The sequence below is a fragment of the Scyliorhinus canicula genome, chromosome 16, assembly GCF_902713615.1.
Source record: "Scyliorhinus canicula chromosome 16, sScyCan1.1, whole genome shotgun sequence".
In the NCBI taxonomy this organism is placed as follows: Eukaryota; Metazoa; Chordata; class Chondrichthyes; order Carcharhiniformes; family Scyliorhinidae; genus Scyliorhinus; species Scyliorhinus canicula.
The window spans coordinates 34,484,408-34,503,609 of record NC_052161.1 but is presented as its reverse complement, the minus strand read 5'-3'; the positions used below and the strand labels follow the sequence as shown (position 1 = coordinate 34,503,609).

The window sequence follows — 19,202 nt, the reverse complement described above, 5'->3', positions numbered from 1 at the left end:
GGGCAGAACTTGGGGCAGGACACATACACCCACACCAGCTAGGAACACTGAAGGTAACCTTAGGAAACAGCTCTGAAGAGAGAACGAACTCACAATAAAGCATCTTCTCCACATTTGAGACTACGAGCTTTATTAAGACACGAGTAACAACACACAGACTATGTATCAAACAGCCTAATTCTGCTCCTATATCTTATGAAGTCCAAGTGGCAATATTATTCAGCTACTCAAAACAAATATTCAAATCGCTACTGTATAAAACATTTTTCAACTCTGGTAACTGTAACCGCAAAATAAATAGCTTCTTACATGAAAAGCGCAGTCCAGGACAGCTGCTGAATGCTGGTACTTGAGTCGCATGTTATTTGACGTGATGTCATATAAACGGACCGTACAGTCCCAGGATGACACCAACAGAAACTGAGAGGTGTTTGGACTGAACTTAATGGCAGAGATCCCATCTTCAGGGCACTGATTTAGTTTGAATTCATTTGAGCCAGTCATCTGAAAATAAGTAAAATAATATTTCAGTAAGATCTGTAGTAATAATTGACTGATAAACTTAAAACAGAGATCAGAGAACTAGGAGAGTGGATTGATTTTTTATAACCACCAATAACAATTCCTGAATGACTACTGTACCTTTCTCTTAAACATGAGTATAGAGTCCTCTTTTTTTCCAATAATAAAATTCAGTAATGATCAACTGAAATGGCTCCCTTACACAAAACCAATCAACTGTCAGAGCGGTGAAAATAAAAGCTGAATCATGCTTAATAAATGCCAATTCCATCTCTCCAAATGGAGAAAATCAAATTTGCCATCCGAGGGTCAGACGACGGCTTCCACAGAACGTGGGAGCCATTCACCCAATTGTTCCGGGACCTGTTTGCCAACGAACAAGCAGAAGAATAGCCAGGAAGCCAAGAATCAGGGAAAAGTAGCCAAGGCATGAGGGAGGGATAGACCGGGAGGGGGGTTGGGGGGACCGGGGGGGGGGGGGGGGGGGGGGGGGGGGAGAGGAGGAGGAGAGAGACAGCTAAACCTAAGAGGAAAGAACCAGAGGAGGAGGAGAGAGAGAGTAAAGAGACAGGGAACAATAGAGGAGAACCAGAGAGGTGGGGGGGATGCCGGGGAATGATAGTGGGAAGGAGGGCACGGGAAACGATAATGAACTTGGCATCTACCGGAACAGAGCAAGGAAAAGCCAGGTGAAAGACAGGACGAATGGCTGAAGCGGAGGTGAACGCGAGACGACAACAGCAGTGAAATCCTTCTGGGAGAAGCAAGTGACAACATCAACACCAGACACATTCGCGTATTGCCCTCTATAATTGTTTCTCTGGCACCCAAATGTATATCTACCTCCCCAGTTTCCCCCCCCAAACAGATGCCTACTTGTGTTATAAATAATAATAATGCCAATTGTACAGAGTTGCTGCTATTGAGCTGGTAATATCGTATCAGTTATTTTATTTTTTATTTATCTTTTTTTGTATGTTTGTGTGTGCCCTTCTCTTCTCTCTCTCAATATATATCTTGTGTACATAACAGTAAATATACTTTGTTCAAAAACCCAATAAAAAACATTTATATTTTAAAAAATGCCAATTCCTATGAAAAATTAAATTACCAATATGCTGTGAAAATGCAAAACTATTGGGGCAACCACCCATGCCTGTTCAATGTAGTTACATTACTAGTATAGTCTTAATCAAATATCTCTAACCTTACAGCTCAGGGTCATAAAGGATACAGCAATATCAATTGGTTTGTATGAAGCATCAACACCAAAATGGACCTGTAGGACTATTTCAGTGCTGTAAATATTTAATTAATTCTGCCTGTAACACCTCATTCAGACAAATTCTTAAAATGTAGAAGCGAATAATTGCAATTCATTTTGTTCTCCAAGCTACACAAACTTAAATTTAAAAACCTCATCCAAAAGGATGCTTTCTTGTCACTGTAGTGTACAACACATATCTTATGCTTTGTCACACATCCACAAAATTTAACCTAGTAATGATAGGAGAATCATAATCAAACATATAAGTACCAAATAGCAGCAACTGTGTCTAGCTCTGGAAACATTGCGGTATTTTCCTGACTAAATGTAAAAATTGGAGAATTATATACTTCTTTTAAAAAACGCACAGGCAAATGGATGGGTTGTTACATCAACAATCATTACCGAGCTTCCATTTGTTTGTCATTTAATTTTCCATCTCATTCAGTCCTCCATTCTCCTGAGCTGTTCCAATGAAGTTCGAAACAAACTTGAGGAATATCACCTCATCTTCCTATGTACTTTACCATAGAACATAGAACAGTACAGAACAGGCCCTTCGGCCCTCAATGTTGTGCCGAGCCATGATCACCCTACTCAAACCCACGTATCCACCCTATACCCGTAACCCAACAACCCCCCCTTAACCTTACTTTTTTTTATTAGGACACTACGGGCAATTTAGCATGGCCAATCCACCTAACCCGCACATCTTTGGACTGTGGGAGGAAACCGGAGCACCCGGAGGAAACCCACGCACACAGGGGGAGGACGTGCAGACTCCACACAGACAGTGACCCAGCCGGGAATCGAACCTGGGACCCTGGAGCTGTGAAGCATTTATGCTAACCACCATGCTACCCTGCTGCCCCATGTTCAAGCTTTAATATTAGCTTTTTAGATTGCAACAGATGCTGAAAGTAAAATAATGCCTTTTGGAAGTTCAGATACACCGCATCTTTGAAGATACACCAAAGCTCTTTGAATGGGTAAGTGCGTTGGGTGGGGGGCCTATTTGCACATTGCAGTGTTATTGCGTGCACTTGAGGTCTTCCTGTCTTTTCCCAGCAATTTTATCATATTAGCAGATTTTCCATATTCCTCTGCCCCTTTATTGTGATCATTTACACAGATTCTGGGTTCATCTTTTCTTTCTACATTTGTTCTATTATTACCCTTTCGTCATTTAATTTCTTCTGCCCTCAATCCTATCACTTATCTTTCCTTGGACGACAAATTCCAGTCTGGATTCAAATAAATTTCTTTTAAAGTTGTTCACTGGAAGGCAGTCGCTCCCATTTTTCGGGTGTAAATGGCACCAAAACACTCCCACGACGGAAGATCCCCGACCCATAGCTACATCCTTGACCTTGTGATTGCCCATAGCCTCTCTATACTAATATTCAAGTGAGACCTGGAAAAGTTTTGGTCCATGTAATAACACATCCTATACAATGGGCCAAGCATCTAAACCTCATAATCTGTCATAAAGAACACCCACTGTAATATCACCAACCTCTATCTCTGCATCAAATCATCTGCTTTTGATGCACTCATTCATGTTGTCAAAGCATTCCCTTCACCCCCCCACCCCCCCCCCCCCCCCCCCCACCCGGCCTTCTCTCACCCGCCGTATACCACAGCCAATCCAAAAATTGCTGTTGTATCAAATCCCATACCGCACCCCACTTGCCCACCATCTTCACCCTTACTAACTTATGTGATCAGCAAGTCCCAAAAGCCCAATTTAAAATCCTCATCCCTCTATTCAGACCCATCCATGGCCTCAATCCATCGGTATCTTTAACATTTTCCAGCCCTACCCCTCTCCATAGTCTCCATTTCAGCCATTGCAGCATCTTGCATATTCATCCTGCTCCAAATCCTTGCATTCTCAATCCTGTAACAACTTTATAAAATCATTTTTTTAAATGATTATGAAAATACTATGAAATATCCTACAGCAGACATCAGGGTTCATAAACATAGGACAATGTAAGCCTGTTAAATCCAGAAAGAATATGATTCTGGAACTCTAAGATGCAGTGTATCTGAACTTCCAAAAGGCATATAATAAGGTGCCACACAAAAGGTTAATACACAAGTTAAGATCCCACGGGATTGGGGGAGGGGGGGCAGAATATATTAGATTGGATAGGGGATTGGTTAACCAACAGAAAGCATAAGAGTAGGGATAAATGGGTCTTTTTCTGGTTGGCAAGCTGTAACTAGTGATGTGCCACATAGTTCAGTCCTCAAACTAAGCCCCAACTATTTACAATCGATAAAGGTAAAGTTGCCTTAGTCCCAGTTGACCATAGGCCACTTTCCCCTCTGAGGGGATAGAGCTGACTAGGGTGATTTAACCTAAGGATCACCACACCTCAGGCGAGGGACAAGTGGAGAAGACGGGCCTTCATGAATAACCTCTCTACCAATAACTAATCTGTATTAATGACTTGGATGCAGGAATAGAATGTACTATAGCCAAATTTGCAAATAGCACTAAAATTGGGATGAAAGCAAGTTACAATGAGGAATTGAGAAATTTTGAAATAGATATGGATGATAGGTTAGGTGAGTGGACCAAAATTTAGCAGATGGAATTTAACATGCGTAAGGGAGAGGTTATCTATTTTGGTTGGATGAATTTACTCGCTGGAGTTTAGAAGAATAAGATCTTCAATTGGAGGTATAGGAGTTGCTAAAGGGGATTGAAAGGGTAGACACAGAGTGGGCATTTCCCTTTGTTGGACATTCTAGAATGAGAAGCCATAGTTTTATGCTTGGGGTGGTAGATTTAAAACAGAAATTAGGAGGAATTACTACACTAAAAGCACCATGAATTGTGGAATTATCTACAGATTGCAGTAGATGCCAGAGCACTAAACAAATTTGAGGAGATAAATTAGTAGAGAGATGAAGGGATATGGGGAGTGGGCAGGAAGGTGGTTGAGGCTGAGATGAGATCAACCATGATCATATTGAATGGTGGAGCAGGCTCAAGGGGCTGAATTGCCTACTGCTGCTTCTAGTTTTTATGTAAACCTGATATGGGACCAATACGCAAACCAATGAGCAAAGTTCAAACAGTGTCCTAGCAAGTGATGTGATGCCGCATGATGATTTTGGTCAGAGGAGGTGCTCTTCCTGAGTTTATACATCATTCAATGATTGGATAAATAGGATCCAACAAATGATTGGCATGGGATTTCCAACAGCCTCTAGAAAGAAGATATATTTTTTAAAGTACTCTGAAGTGAAGTCTTCTTTGGATAGGAGAGCTGCAGAACACTTTGGTTTGCTCAGAAAACAGCAGAAGGGATGCCACCACCAGTTGCGGAGGTCAACATCTCCTTGCTTCCACCATTCATTCATCTGCTCAGAGACTAGCAAAACATTCTCACTTGTTACAGGCCATAGGTTCTTTCTACCTATCTATCTTATGTATCATATTTAAACTGTTGTTTAATAAAGTGCTTCAAATTCACCCGTGGCTTTGACCCCCTATTTGGATAATGCGCCTTCAGGACTTTCTCAGTTGGCAGCCACGTCTTCAGGTACTCAACTCATCCTAGCACCTCTCCAACTCTTTCTCCACCGTTAAAACTCACTTATTTTACCAATTTTTGTTCACCTCTTCTACTCGATGTCTATGCTTGGCACTGCATCTTTGTGAACCAGTTTAGGATAGTTTACATATTCTCAAATCTATTTTGCTTTGTTATCTGGGCCCACCTAGCTTGAGGTCAAATAGGACAGAAGCTAGTGTACCAGTGATCCAGTCTGTCTGCAAAACAAGCAGCGATGCTATATACCCATAAAATTGTGTCAGTAGAAAAAGAGAACTATTAATAGACTAATTAGCACTGCTGCGTCACAGCACCGGGGTCCCAGGTTCGATTGCCGGCTTGGGTCACTGTCTGTGCATAATCTGCATGTTCCCGCTGTGTCTGCGTGGGTTTCCTCCCACAAGTCTTTTTTTTTAAAATTTAGAGTACCCAATTCATTTTTTCCAATTAAGGGGCAATTTAGCGTGGTCAATCCACCTAGCCTGCACATCTTTGGGTTGTGGGGACGAAACCCACACAAACACGGGGAGAATGTGCAAACTCCACACGGACAGTGACCCAGAGCCGGGACCGAACCTGGGACCTCGGCGCCGTGAGGCAGCAAGGCTAACCCACTGCGCCACCGTGCTGCCCTCCTCCCACAAGTCTAGAAAAAGGTGCTGTTAGCTAATTTGGACATTCAGAATTCTCCCTGTGTACACGAAGAGACACCAGAATTTGGCAACTAGGGGCTTTTCACAGTAACTTCACTGCAGTGTTAATGTAAGCCTAGTTGTGACAATAAAGAGTATTATAATGTTTATATATGTTGCACGCTTCTCTTTTATTCATTTATAGAAGTGTTGGTGACCGCATTAACCATAAGGTCGCCAGTAACAGCTGCTGATTGATACAGCAACTTTAAATACAGCATAAAGGGATACTGAAGGGATTGCTCCATGAAAAGTATCGCTCTTTAGAAACTGGATTTGAACAGCGCCTGGCAATGAAAATGGCCGCCGTGTCAAACCGATTTGAATGCTGGCGCTGAATTTCGAACCAAATCCCAAACCCCGGACCCATTTGTTTCGTCGGAAGCGTTAACGTGGGAGTCGCATCGCAGTAAAGCAGCGCATTTGTCGCTCCCTCAAATTTGAGGGGCGGGGGCAGAGCTTGGGCGGGCTCGCGTTGAAACAGAGCCGCATGCGCTAGTTCAGGCCTGCGGCCTACTCGCAACCTCCATGAAGGGGGGAATGCACAGGCCGGACTTTCTCACGACATCGCCCCGGCCTCCAGCGCACGATCATCGGCCGGTGCAGAGGCGCGAGGAGGCCGCACTAAGTGAGCCCTACCCCGTCCATTGCCTACCTCTTCCACCGGTGCTCCTCGCTCTCTATTTTGAACCAATAACTGAATTGAAACGCAGGCTGATTGTTCCAGAAGGCGCTGCTGCCCAGCTCGCGCCGCCGCTGTCGCCGTTAACAATCCTAACTCCTGATTGGTCAGTTTGAATCTGGGGCTGCTTGTGCGCGTGTTTGGGTTGATGTCACCTCCGCTCCTCGCCTCTCTGCCCCCCCCCCCCCCGGGGCCCGGACAGGCGCGCGTCACGTGACTCGCCCCTATACCCAGGTCTATTCCTTTCCAAGCTTCCGGAAAACTTCAACTTGAACGAGCTTTAAAACGGGGAAACTGCAAATCAGGAGAATTGTTGCAAAACAATGCACGTTATATTTTTTTTCGACACAAAAGCAAAGTGCTGCAAATTGAAGGTGTTGTTTTGCCTGTGGGGCAAGAATGCAACTTTGTCATGTTTCGCAGCTCTGGAGAGCAGCACAGTTCAACTAAATGTGTGGATATACAATATTAACATAAACGTTAGAATATTGTGAACTTCTATGGTTTAGATTTTTTATAACAGAGAAAGTAATTCTCATAGTTTTAATAACGGTGCGATAACAGAAACGTGTGTGCTTTACTCGTTAAAGTAATTAAAATATAACATATACATAATGGATGATTGTTACTTTACAAGGTTGTTATCTGGTGCTTTCCGGATATTCAATACCATGAGTTACTGTGCATTTACTATCCATGCATATTATTCAAACTGTTACTATTAATATTATTGACGCTATTCATAAATAGATATATACGTTTGCACTGTTGCTAACATTTGATTTAGTCTACATCTTTTTTTCTGTGATTCGTTTTCTTATTTTACATTGAAAAAATCTGTAGTCTTCTGTTATTTATATTGGTAAAAATGCCTTTTTCTCTAAAATGTTCAAATGTATTAATGTTGAAGAAGATTTTGGAATTATTCTCAGTTCGAAATAACGTTTTTCTTTCTCCAAAGCACCCGTCCCATTATTTCAAAGCATTCTTTGCAAACGTCACCTCTCCGGTTAATGTCAGTTCTGTTTGAACGTAACTGGTTAAATGCTAAAAAGTTAAATAAAGTTGTCTTCATAAATTGTAAGAGCTCCAAACAAACCTGTTGGACTTTAACCTGGTTTTGTAAGACTTCTTATTGTGCCCATCCCAGTCCAACGCTGGCATCTCCACTTCATAAATTGTGTTTAAGTAGAATTGATTCAAGTGCTGTATAGCAATTCGCATAAATGCAAGTAGAAAGTACGCTATATTTGACGAATGTTATAAAACAGAAAATGAAAATATAAACTACCTTCTGTCGCGCATCGTAATTCAGTAGATGTTACTATCTTTAAACATCATTTATTTAATAAAAGTAATAGCTTTCATGTATTACCGTTTTTTTCTGACCGAACTGATGCATGCATTATTACCCAATATTTTGGAAGACCGTATATAAAGTTCGCAAATACTCTCTAAAATTTGACCAAGAAGTTCAAATGTAAATCAAAGTTGTCTCGGATAACACGTGGGAGGAAGGCCACACCGCATGCTTATAACAGTAACATTAAAAGTCCATATGCACATTTCAAGTCCAAGATCCATTTCTGTTGTTACATTGGTTAATGTCCAATGGCGTAGAAATAGAACGTAAATACATTATTTCGTATAGAGGTAAGAATTTGGAAAGAAAATATCTTACTCTCCCCAAGTTTTGATAAAAGGTTATCGAGATACAAGCGTTCATATCAGAACAAACTCCTGAGCTTCAGTTAGTTCTTCTGAACAGTTGGTTAAACTGTGTTACATTTCATTTCGTCAATAATTATTATCGTAGTCTGGTTTATGCTGATAGATAACACATATTTCTATGTTCAACTGAAGGGCGTGCGGAAAATGTGGAGTTGCAGGCTGGAGATGAGGGCTAAGATTAAAGAATTGTGTATGTTGATCGTCAGTTAATTTCAACGGTAGTTGAAGGGATTGATCGTTTAGGTAACGTAAAATATCTGTGCTAACTCGGGAGAAATGACAATGTACGCTTTGTAAAGTGGTGCACGGCCGGAATAAAAATATACATAAACCATATCTATGCTGCTCTTCCAGCGTTTCCTATTCTTGGGTATTTATTTGCATGGAAATTTATTAATGTGCCTGAACTGTGATAACGTAAACCCTTGAAGTTTAATTTTAAGTGACGTCCTCCTCTGTTTCGTCTCTGGCAAATGTAAGTTTCGACCGCTGGTTTCAGTCTACGTGGTTAGTTCAAAAATGCAGAATTTGCCCTTTTCTATTATTTAAGATCGTCATTCTGTTGGAGTGAATAATGACATACCTTTTAACATTTTTGCAACGGGGTTCAATAGCGCGAATAGGTGCCTTTACAGATTATTTAAATTAAAAAATACCATCTCCTAAGCTTTTAATTAAATACTTTGAATGAATCTTACCTTTGCCCAAATGCATTACCCTGAAAATGCCAACCTAAATGTGTTCCTCATGTCAAAGGCACTAAATTTAAGAAAAAGCAAAATATTTGAAGTATCCATTATTGTACCTTGTAATTGCGTTATTACTTTTTCTAGTAAGCTTTGTGTATTAATTCTTTGTAACAACTTGAAAGATTCGGAAGTACAGTACTACCTGTGAGAATTGCACAGGAAATGTCAGGTTTAGCAAATGGCAACATATTCAACTTGCTTTGAAAGTACAACGTTCGGGCACTATTACACATAGCGTGCTACTGATATTGTTTTTCTGTTTCAAATTTTCTATTAATTTATCAATCGGACAAAAGTATCCTAAATTATGTTTCACATATAATACACATCCGTCTGAATTTCCTGTTGTGAAATGCCATTGTGTCAGTGTTGCTTTCGATGGCGTGAGTGAAGTACCTCTCAATGTAAAAAAAAGTATCATATGCAAAGTGAGCATGTGTACTGTTCCTTCGGCGTCATTGATGACTATTCATTTCCCTCGTCAAAAAATTGCGTTTATGTCAAAAATGAATTCGTGTAACCAAAGTTGAGCAACATCCTTGTGGTTTCTTGTTAGTCATTAAGAAATGCTCTTAAAATTAGTACAGTACTTAATGTCGTTCATGTGTGTTTTTCATATCCTGAAAAATCTATTTTGATGTGATATATGTGTAGTATAATGCACCCACCCTCAATTGTAAGAATTAAATAAGCATTTTTATCAAATAAGAAACTGCAAAATAATCCATATATACACTGCATATTTAATACAATTTATAGAGAAGCACATTGTCTTTATAATTATGCAAGTAGCTGCATATAAGAAAGATATATTTTAAACAGATACGGATATTATATAAATATACAATTTAATTGTTAAACAATTATAAAGAGACGTGGAGCAGAAAATGTCAGTATTCAATTTTGTTGTAGAGATTGTAGAAGGGGAGAGCTGTAAGGTTGTTGCCTGGGTAGTACAAAGGAGCTGGGAAAGCAATAGATCTGGGGACTGGAACCCTCAAAAGGGAATTGTCTCTGAAAACTAGAGGCATTCCTACTAGAGTCTGCGCTGATGCGTGGGCCATGTTGGCCGCCTCGAGTTCTGCTGACAGCTGCCGCTTCCACTTGTTCCTGCGGTTCTGGAACCAGGTTTTGACCTGGGTCTCTGTGAGCTGGAGGCTGGTGGCGAGGCAAGCTCTTTCCGAGCTGCTCAGGTAACGTTTCATGTCGAAGGTGGATTCTAGTTGGTAAACCTGGCTGCGAGAGAAAACCGTGCGAGTCTTCTTCTTGGTCGGATTCCCTTGTCTGTCTCCCTCCCTCTGTCTGTCTGTTGACGTCTGCATGCAGTTCTTTTCTTTCTCCTCCTTGTAAACCTGATCATCTTGCGACAGGTACTGCTGCTGCCTTCTCTCCGCACTTTCCTGACCAGCGGTGCCAACTCCTTTAGTATTACCTAAAAAGCAGAAAAATAAGATATTTTCTCAGATGGAGTTTAGCTAATCTGTCATTCTGATCCTTTCACTATCCACCCCGCTTGATGTATGAAAAAACACACGCTCTCTACGATACAAGAATAACGGACCGACATATATAATTCACATTTATTTTGATGTTTTTAATCCAATCTGGAATGCACAGCAATGCATCATTGCATGAAATCATGAAATAAGAAACTGCCTTTAAATGCAACTAAAACTGTATTATAAAAGGTGGCAGCGGGCGGAATGGAGATGTTTAAGGTTGGCTGACAAGGAAAGTATTTTCCACCTCTGGACCTATCTATACGTTGAATTAGCAAACAATCTCACCTGTACTTACTGTCCGAATTTTGCTAAATGCCGCTGCTTGCCTATATTGTTCAGGCTTTGTAGACGCCGTGTTAAAGATGGACAGGGAGCACGTTGCCTGATTTGTATCATAATTTGCGTTTTTAAATTTGATTAAAATAAGGAGTCATGTAAATAGATTCGAATCCCAGAACAATCTGATGGCGGAGACAGGACGCCTGTCGCAGTCTCTCCTTGGTGTTCCGGTAATAACGCAACTGTGCAACTTGATTCCTCGAATTCTAGTTACGGAATGGCTGTGTTATTGTCTGAAATGCCAAGTTGCTGGCCTCAAAAGAAAAATCGTGCGAGTGTCTTCTGCCCTCAGTCAAATGAAATGCCGGCTAAATCCGTCCAACGTATTAGAGCCCAACGTATTAGAGCCCACATCGTGTTATCTGATCTGCCGAGAGAGTTTCCAGCAGTTTCGGACTCTGACAGAGCCATTGTTGACTTAAAATGGGTCTACAATGTTGATATTTGCTTGGGCGTTAGCGAAAATCGAGTGAGAGACATTAATACCCGATTGTACGGAACAATACATAGAGAGATGTCAGTAAAAACGGGTTAAATGTAATTGAACGTTACTAAGGGCAAGCGCATTGCTTACTCAAATAAAATTATTGCTCCAAACTGTACACTGAAAGGAGTTGAGGATAATTGTGCTCGATAAATAGAAAAGATTTCGCTTTACTTACTCACACAAGTGTAGCTGATAGCCTGGTGTCTGCGGCAGGGCTCTGTGGGGCCCGAGTCAGAACAGAAGCAGGCGAGGTCTTTGTACCCTTCCTCGGTTAACTCTTCGTCCGAGGAGTCGGATAAGCAGCGTTTCCTGACATTTACTTTTGCGCCGTCTTTACAACCTACGCGTTCTTCCTCCGACGAGGTCCCAAGTATGGACTGTATCGTGAAGCTGGAGATCGGAGCTGGAGAAAACTTTATGATGTCCTCTTTGTTACTCATTCTGTGCTCATAAGAAAAGAAAAGAAGCTTACTTACAATCGTTTGCAGAAGTGACAGGCGGCGTATATTGTTGTGGCTTTGTTCTGCAGTCGTTTTCCCTGAGCATGCACGGGCTGAATGCATTCTCTGCGCCCCGTAAACCTGTATTGATCTGCTGGCGTTGGCTGATTTGCATGTAGGTTTGAGTTGCTGCAGCCAATCAAAAACAGCAGTCAGTCCCGGAAATTTTGAACTTTACACAAGCTGAGGGATGATTAGGTTAACCCAAGAATTTGATTGATTGTTGATGTTTTGTGATGTTAAAAACATATTCTCGCTTTTGGAGGAAGATGATGCAATGCTGTGTGACAATAGACGCGGCCCCCAGTGCGCGCACGTGGTGACTCGGATTTGTTTGGTGCTTTTAAGTTTTAATGAACGATTCGCTGAGGCACAGGTCACTTGACAGTGTGCCCGCCTGACTCGACACTGGGCTCAGAGGAGGCTGGTTATTGCTCTTCGAAAATCAGGAATAGGGCAGCTCCCAGTTACCATGCTTATAAAAATAGATTAAATAGGTAACTGTGGTGATATTGCTTTTTATTGTCAAAATATGAGCATTTTGGGGGGTAGCCATGAAGCGGAATGTTCACCAAATAAAAATCGCTTATTGTCACAAGTAGGCTTTAAATGAAAAGCCCTTAGTCGCCACAATCCGGCGCCTGTCGGGGAGGCTGGTACGGGAATTGAACCGTGCTGCTGGCCTGCCTTGGTGTGCTTTAAACGCCAGCTATTTAGCCCTGTGCTAAACCACTTCAAAATGTTATGAGAGAATTTGAAAATGAAAAACACTAATCGAACTGGAAATGAAATGGCAACATTCATTTTGCCTTATTGGGGAATAATTCTTCACTCCATTATGACTAATTTGACCCGATTTGGTGCAAGCTTTTCTATGTCTTTTTTATAACGTAGTTTTGAAGATTGGTGGCATGAGCAGTTACTTGGTTGTGATTGGAGCAGTTAGCCATACACTGATACCAGCAAAATGTTAGGTTCTGTTTCAGTAGTGGAATTAATTCATGAAACATTTTTTTTGTTGCAAAATGCAAATACGACTGCTTCTGAGTTTTATTGTTGTGTTTAGTTTGGGGGGCAATCATGATCTCACCCGGAGCCTTGTAACCCTGTCAGAAGCTGGTAAGGGAAAGGTATAAGGTAAAGTTGTCATAGTCGCAGATGACCATAGGCTGCTTTCCCTTTTGAGGGGGAGAGCTGACTGGCGGTGGTTTTACCTGAGGGTCACCACACCTCAGGTGAGGGGCAAGGTTGAGAAGCCTTCATGGATAACCTCAGCCGGAATTGAACCTGCATCACAAGCCAGCTGTCTAACCCACTGAGCTAAACCACTGAAAACTGGTAACAAATTTAGCGGATAACAAAAGGCATTGAAAATTTGGACTGAGTTTGGTTTGCTGTCTGAGCAGTGACTGCATATTGAGATCGTCACCGATTGGCATTTTGGATCAAGTCTGGTTACTAGTCTGTGGAAGGTTAAACAGTTATGTTTGGGCTGCGAACAGGCTTAACCTAACAACAAACCTTGATGTGAATTTGGATAATGATGGTTTATGATTGCTGAACGGTCAGTGGCGGCTAACGGCACCTATAAACACTAACAACTAGCGTTGGTTTTCTTAACCGATGGCTGAATACGTTTGGTTACTGAACTATGATCAGGTTTAGTATATCAGTTTTTAAAAAGGGGGGGGTGATATTGATTGGAAACTGATCACAGTGGTTGAGTCTGGTTTCGGTTGGGTTATTTAAGTTTCACCGTTTCACCAAAATGTGACTGTTCACCAATCTGTACCATGATTGGAGCTGGTCACAAGACACAACTGACATTGGAGGCTGAGTTTGAGCAACTGAACGGTTGATCCTCCCTTTTATGGTGGGTTTGGCACAACACTTCTGTTAGGCACACGACTGAATTTAAGAGCAGTCGATTTTGTAGTTAACTAAAAACGAAGGTTAAGTGCGGTTAGAGGGCCACGTACCAGGTACAGCAATTACATTGGGTGCACATTTCTTGGCGTCAGGCATCATGGCGACGCTGGAGAAGATGCAATATGAGATCGCAGCAGACATTCAACAAATTATTGATATGACCGAAGGGAAATAAGATAAACAACTTAGAAATCGGAATTGATGTCAGTATTTTAAAACTCGTTATTAGTATTCAATTGGACTGTGATTACCAATAGCCAGATACAGTTACTCGGCTTTCCTATTGGAATGGACTATATTGAATAATTGATGCTAAATGAACCCTCTTCTATGCTTGGATCGATCATTAATTCGCTACGGACTTTGTAGTGTTTTGACCACTCCATTGTTCTATTCTTGAGATCAGGGATAGAAACAAACTGATTGGAATTAAGTTTCCGGAACTTGGGTTCCCCAAGATATGTCCAGCTGAACAAATAACATTCTGGACGTGGAACCAAATGATTGCAGGGGTGCAAGCTCTATATTTTTGTCGGTGCATCCAGTATGTGTATATTTAACAAGGGATACGGAATAGAACCAAGTCTTCAAACCAACATGTCTCGAACATAGAAAATGAAATGTTGCTAATCCACATACAATAACAGTCTGAAACCCAATTTATGTTCATTCTTGCCGCGCTCGAAATGTTACTGATGCAATTGTAATGGATCTGATAGAACAGACAAGTGGCGCAGCGTGGGCAGTTGTCAGGACATTGAAAAGCTCTACAATGTATTTAATAGCAGCAACAGATATGCAAGTGTGAGGAACACACGGTGTACTCGGTGCTCATTGGACAGTCGGTTGATTAGTGAATAAATTAATCAGTTCCTTGATCGATGATAAAATTTCCAACACCGCAGCTAGATTAGTTGAGGGAGATGTACCATTAAGAAATGGATGAATTTATGACTGTCTAATTGAATCCTAGGTTTAATTAAGGAACTAGATGGTTAGCCGGTTCATCGAATAAGATGCGCCTATCCGATAATCTGAGTTTTTCCTGATGCACAGATATGTGAACCATTAAAATAACGCATTAGCCGTGTTGACCAGGCAGAGTTTGTAGGATGACATGATTTTGATAAATGGTGGTGATGGGCGGTTAATAAACACAAAGCTGGAAATTTGCTGATTAGATTTAAATCGCTTTCTAGGTACATTAACTCCTCAAAGTATCGCATTACTGATTTGACTGACAGTTCTACCTTTCCCATAAAGTTGGTAGATTGTCGAAAGATTAGCATGATCTCTTCTATTGATTATCTCATTATATAGTGGAGCCTTGTAAGCATAAGATTAATTGGAGCTAACTTTTGAGAGGGTCGTAATGATCAAATACTTAAAATTTCACTGATTTAATTTCATGATGAGCAGGATTTTGCCACTAATGCTTTCTACCCTATTTACATTCACTCCCCTCGTAAATGACTGACCTCTACGAATCTCTTAGTTGACAGTCCTGTGTCTTAACAGTTGCAAAAAAAAGCATCTCGATTAATAAATACAGTTCGATTGACATTTTATGCATATAGAGAGAGAAAGAGGGAACCTTGGTCCAAAAGCGAGTGTTTTTTTTACATTATATTAAGTCTAGTGCATTCACATTTGGAGGCCATCTCTAATAAAGTCGCTTCTTCGTATCCCGCGTGTTATCCAATTAAACATCGACACTTTGTTTCTGAAATTGAAGCTCTCTGTAGCAAACCCGAATCGATCTTATTGGAGTTCGACTTTGTTTACTTGATTATTGTGCTGGCTGCTGCAAGCTGACTGCGGAAAGGGATTGGTTAATTGATTGATTGACAGGGGCTACGCTCTTGTCCTGCTCTGGCGGCAGGTGTGAGGGCCCTGCACCGTTCTACCACATTAACCTTTTCATGCTTTCACGGGGTCGCGACACATTACAAATGGTCAGCTTTAATCATTGTGTCAGCTCGTTAGCGTGGCGCGCCCTTGCAAACGGCGCTGGATGATCAGTCTTCATTCGGCTCTCAGTCAGGCTCTGGGGCTGCAGCCAGTATTTAAACAACAAACAGAAATTGGAGCAGCTTCAGAAAGTTACAAACCGAGCGTACTTATCCACCGGGTGCTTAATGTAGACACTAAACACGATGTCATGCAACTCGTTGGGACATCACACACGCTGCTGCAATTGATCTGAATCCATGTGGAATTTTCCAACAATGTGATTTGGAATACAAAACACACTTTGCCAAAAAAAAAACGTTTCCATATTTTCCAGCGGCTTCATTTGCTGCAAATGTTATATTGGAAGCGAAGTTCCCATTACTCATACTTGAGTTGCCATAGTATTGTATGAAATTATATTTTTAAAATGTGCTTACACCGTGTATAACCCCTGATAATTAAGTTTCTATTTAAGTTACTCAGTTAAAAGCCAAATTCGGTAGCCATATGTGCACACGAGCAAACATTTTACCATTTGATGTATTGCCTACAGCCAAGCAGGGAGCCGTGTTTGAACGGAGTTTGGAGGTAATAAAGATAAGGCGTGAAATCTGCATTGACATATTAAATGGGCACATTTTGAGAACCCTTTACTATTTAAAAGCCTGTTAAACGTGGACATCTGCTTAAAGAGAGCAGCTAAAATCACGGAAAAAAGGGTTAATCCTAAAACGCCTCTGCCGTCCTTCGCCATGTAGATTGTAGATTGTGTCTGTAGCTTTGTGAGGTGTTTTTGCCACCCCCCCCCCCCCCCCCCCGGGATTTTCTTTTGTATGCGGGTGAGAGGAGACCTACCTAGAATAAATCTGCCCTGTAATCACTGCCACTGTATCACGCCTGTTAAGCTTTAAGCACAGATTGCAAGAGCACAGAAAATGAAATCCTCCCTCCTCCCTCCCTAAAAAAGTATAGAGGATGTCAGGCGCGCATTGTCACTAATGAAAATTGATCTTTTGTAGGTTTATGCTGCTAGAAATAGCCTCCTGACCGCCTATAATATTGCAAAGGTTCCACCTGCCGTGACAGATGAAGTCATAAACAAGTTTGATCTGCGAATCAAGCTTCGATAAATATTAAACACAGTCCTTTACACGTGTGTATTATGATGTATGGCGCGTCGAACTTTAAAATAAGGAAATTACCGAAGAAAATGATATCAATAAATTTTCTAAGTATAAACGTTGATTATGTTTCGATTTTCATTCAAAAAGCTTGGTGTTGCTGGTACAAATGACATCTCACAACGGGCTGCAAAAAGGCTCCCTATTCCACGGGAGCCTGGAGGTGTACAATTTATGTAATCGGGGCTGGAAAATGAATTGTGTAATTTATTGGAAAACAGAAGTCATCGAGATTAGATCAGCATAGCCTATCAAAGGGCTACAATCCATCAAGTTCCAATTAACAACCTAAGACGCGTAAACCATAGAGCGTTAATGGGTTTCCAATCTACTGGACTGATAGACTCATCAATTCCTCGGGGATGAATTAAGAAAATCGACCGCCCCGTAGCGTGTAGTGTCATTCTTTTCAGCAACTATATGTCAAATTAAAAACACAATTAAAATTTAAACTGTTTCAATCAGAGGTGCCCTGCAACCTATGTTTCACTTAATAGAACTTTGATGAAAATCTGATGGTTACACTCCATCACTGAGGCGAATGGGACTCAGAGGTGTAAAGGATTCTTTAAACTGCGGATCTAAAAAATAATAATAATAGACCCGGGTGATGCTCAGCCGGGCTCACGCTCAACACCGGGGAGAGCCAGGTACTACTTCCCAACTGGGCAGCACATACTTCAAACCTGCTGCTTATTTTGTACATCTGATTATGTTAGTCTGCAGAATAATAAGTTGCGCACGGTTAGTTACTAAGTAAATCTATTTGAGAGATGCCTTTACAAGAGACAAGGGTTCGAAGTGCACACTGCGAATGGAGACATTTTAGCAGCAGGAGCAGTTTACCTGCATTTTTTTTTCCAAACCACATATGACGAATATCACAATATATTTGGAGTTTGGAGATGAAGTTTGAAGGCACCCTCGGTACCGAGTGCTCGTTTTGACTCCCCTTTTCCCCTCTGTACCAACAAACCAAGGTCACAACATTCCGAGAGCGTACGGTGAACAATGCAGCTCATTGAAACAATATTTTACAGACATTTTGCGATCAATACTAGCTAAAGCATAAAGCTATGCCAATCTATTAATGCTCTTTAATGGCCCCTCGCAGAGTTTGCATCTCCCAGGTCGATACAGGAACGTGATTATCTCGACGATGCTTTGTATCTCGTCCCTCCTAACAACATAAATACATTTTATGCACAAATAAAGTTTGTAAACAAACATACTGACCTATCAAATGCCACCGTTTCCCCCGGAAAGTCGTTAAGTGTTTCTGAGAGATAGGCACAGATTAATGCCGGAGTTGAACAGATATTTTGGAGAGTTCGACGCAAATTAGTGCAGTTGTTAAACTCCAAAATACCCCCAGGCCGCCGAAGCTGAACTAAGCTCACTACAAATGATCTGCATGGTGGTTCTGGAGACTGTTCCGGAGTGATGGAAAGGTTATATCTGTTTAGAATGATTGGAGTGTTTGCTATACAAAATGTCCCTGTGTTTTGCACCAAATAAAAGAAATACATATCTGTGTAAAGTGCAAACATGACAGGGGGGTATGTGCAGCCATATTTACAGAAATGACGATGTATCAAACAAAAGCAGAGATTTGGAAACCGGAACGTTTAAGTGCTGAGCAGAAGCTGATCACATTTATGATGAGCCTTTGTACATTTAGTGCCTCTTATTTCTAAGGCACCACTCTGCAATCCTTTTCGAGACGCGGGCCAATGCTTTACAAGTGGGGCCTTCGCATGTAAATTATATTAGTCTTTAAAAAGAACTGTATATGATTTGTGTACCACTGTAATGTCGATCATGTCAATACAGATAAACATAGGAACAGGAGGAGGCCATTCAGTCCGTCGAGCCTGCTCCGTCTTTCAATTAGATCATGGCTGATAAAGGAAATATTCACATGCTTAATGGAATTGAAACAAATCAACTTGCATCCTTAAGTTTTATATTTCAAAACAGGTTTTGCCGAATGACGGATAAACTGTGCATATGAAAGGGCTTCCTGGCCCGGGATAGTGGTAAAGATGTAAAGGCTGCTTTGCTGCATGTCCTGAGCAGGGATCATTTAATTTATA

At 41.2% G+C, this 19,202-nt stretch overlaps 2 protein-coding genes across 3 annotated transcripts in view; both read right to left on the bottom strand.

The window, feature by feature from the left end:
• Positions 1–6,864, bottom strand: part of bub3 (BUB3 mitotic checkpoint protein) — a 48,594-nt gene extending 41,730 nt beyond the window's left edge. Inside the window, exons 1-2 of the mRNA XM_038773958.1 lie at positions 6,709–6,864; positions 310–504 (exon numbers count right to left, since the gene is read on the bottom strand). Coding sequence (XP_038629886.1) covers positions 310–504 — 195 coding nt within the window. The 5' untranslated portion in view covers positions 6,709–6,864. The remainder of the gene's footprint in view (positions 1–309; positions 505–6,708) is intronic.
• A 3,074-nt stretch (positions 6,865–9,938) lies between these two features.
• LOC119950891 (homeobox protein HMX2-like) lies at positions 9,939–18,529 on the bottom strand. 2 transcript variants are annotated; one of them, XM_038773796.1, is made up of 3 exons: positions 18,343–18,529; positions 11,719–11,984; positions 9,939–10,647 (listed from the first exon to the last, which is right to left on the bottom strand). In XM_038773796.1, the coding sequence occupies exons 2-3, from the start codon at positions 11,981–11,983 to the stop codon at positions 10,106–10,108; spliced, it is 807 nt and encodes a 268-aa protein (XP_038629724.1). In that variant the 5' UTR covers position 11,984; positions 18,343–18,529; the 3' UTR covers positions 9,939–10,105. The 2 variants fall into 2 exon arrangements, with proteins under 2 accessions (XP_038629724.1, XP_038629723.1); XM_038773795.1 differs by having other exon boundaries at positions 11,719–12,172; positions 18,343–18,503.
• Positions 18,530–19,202: the final 673 nt, after the last annotated feature.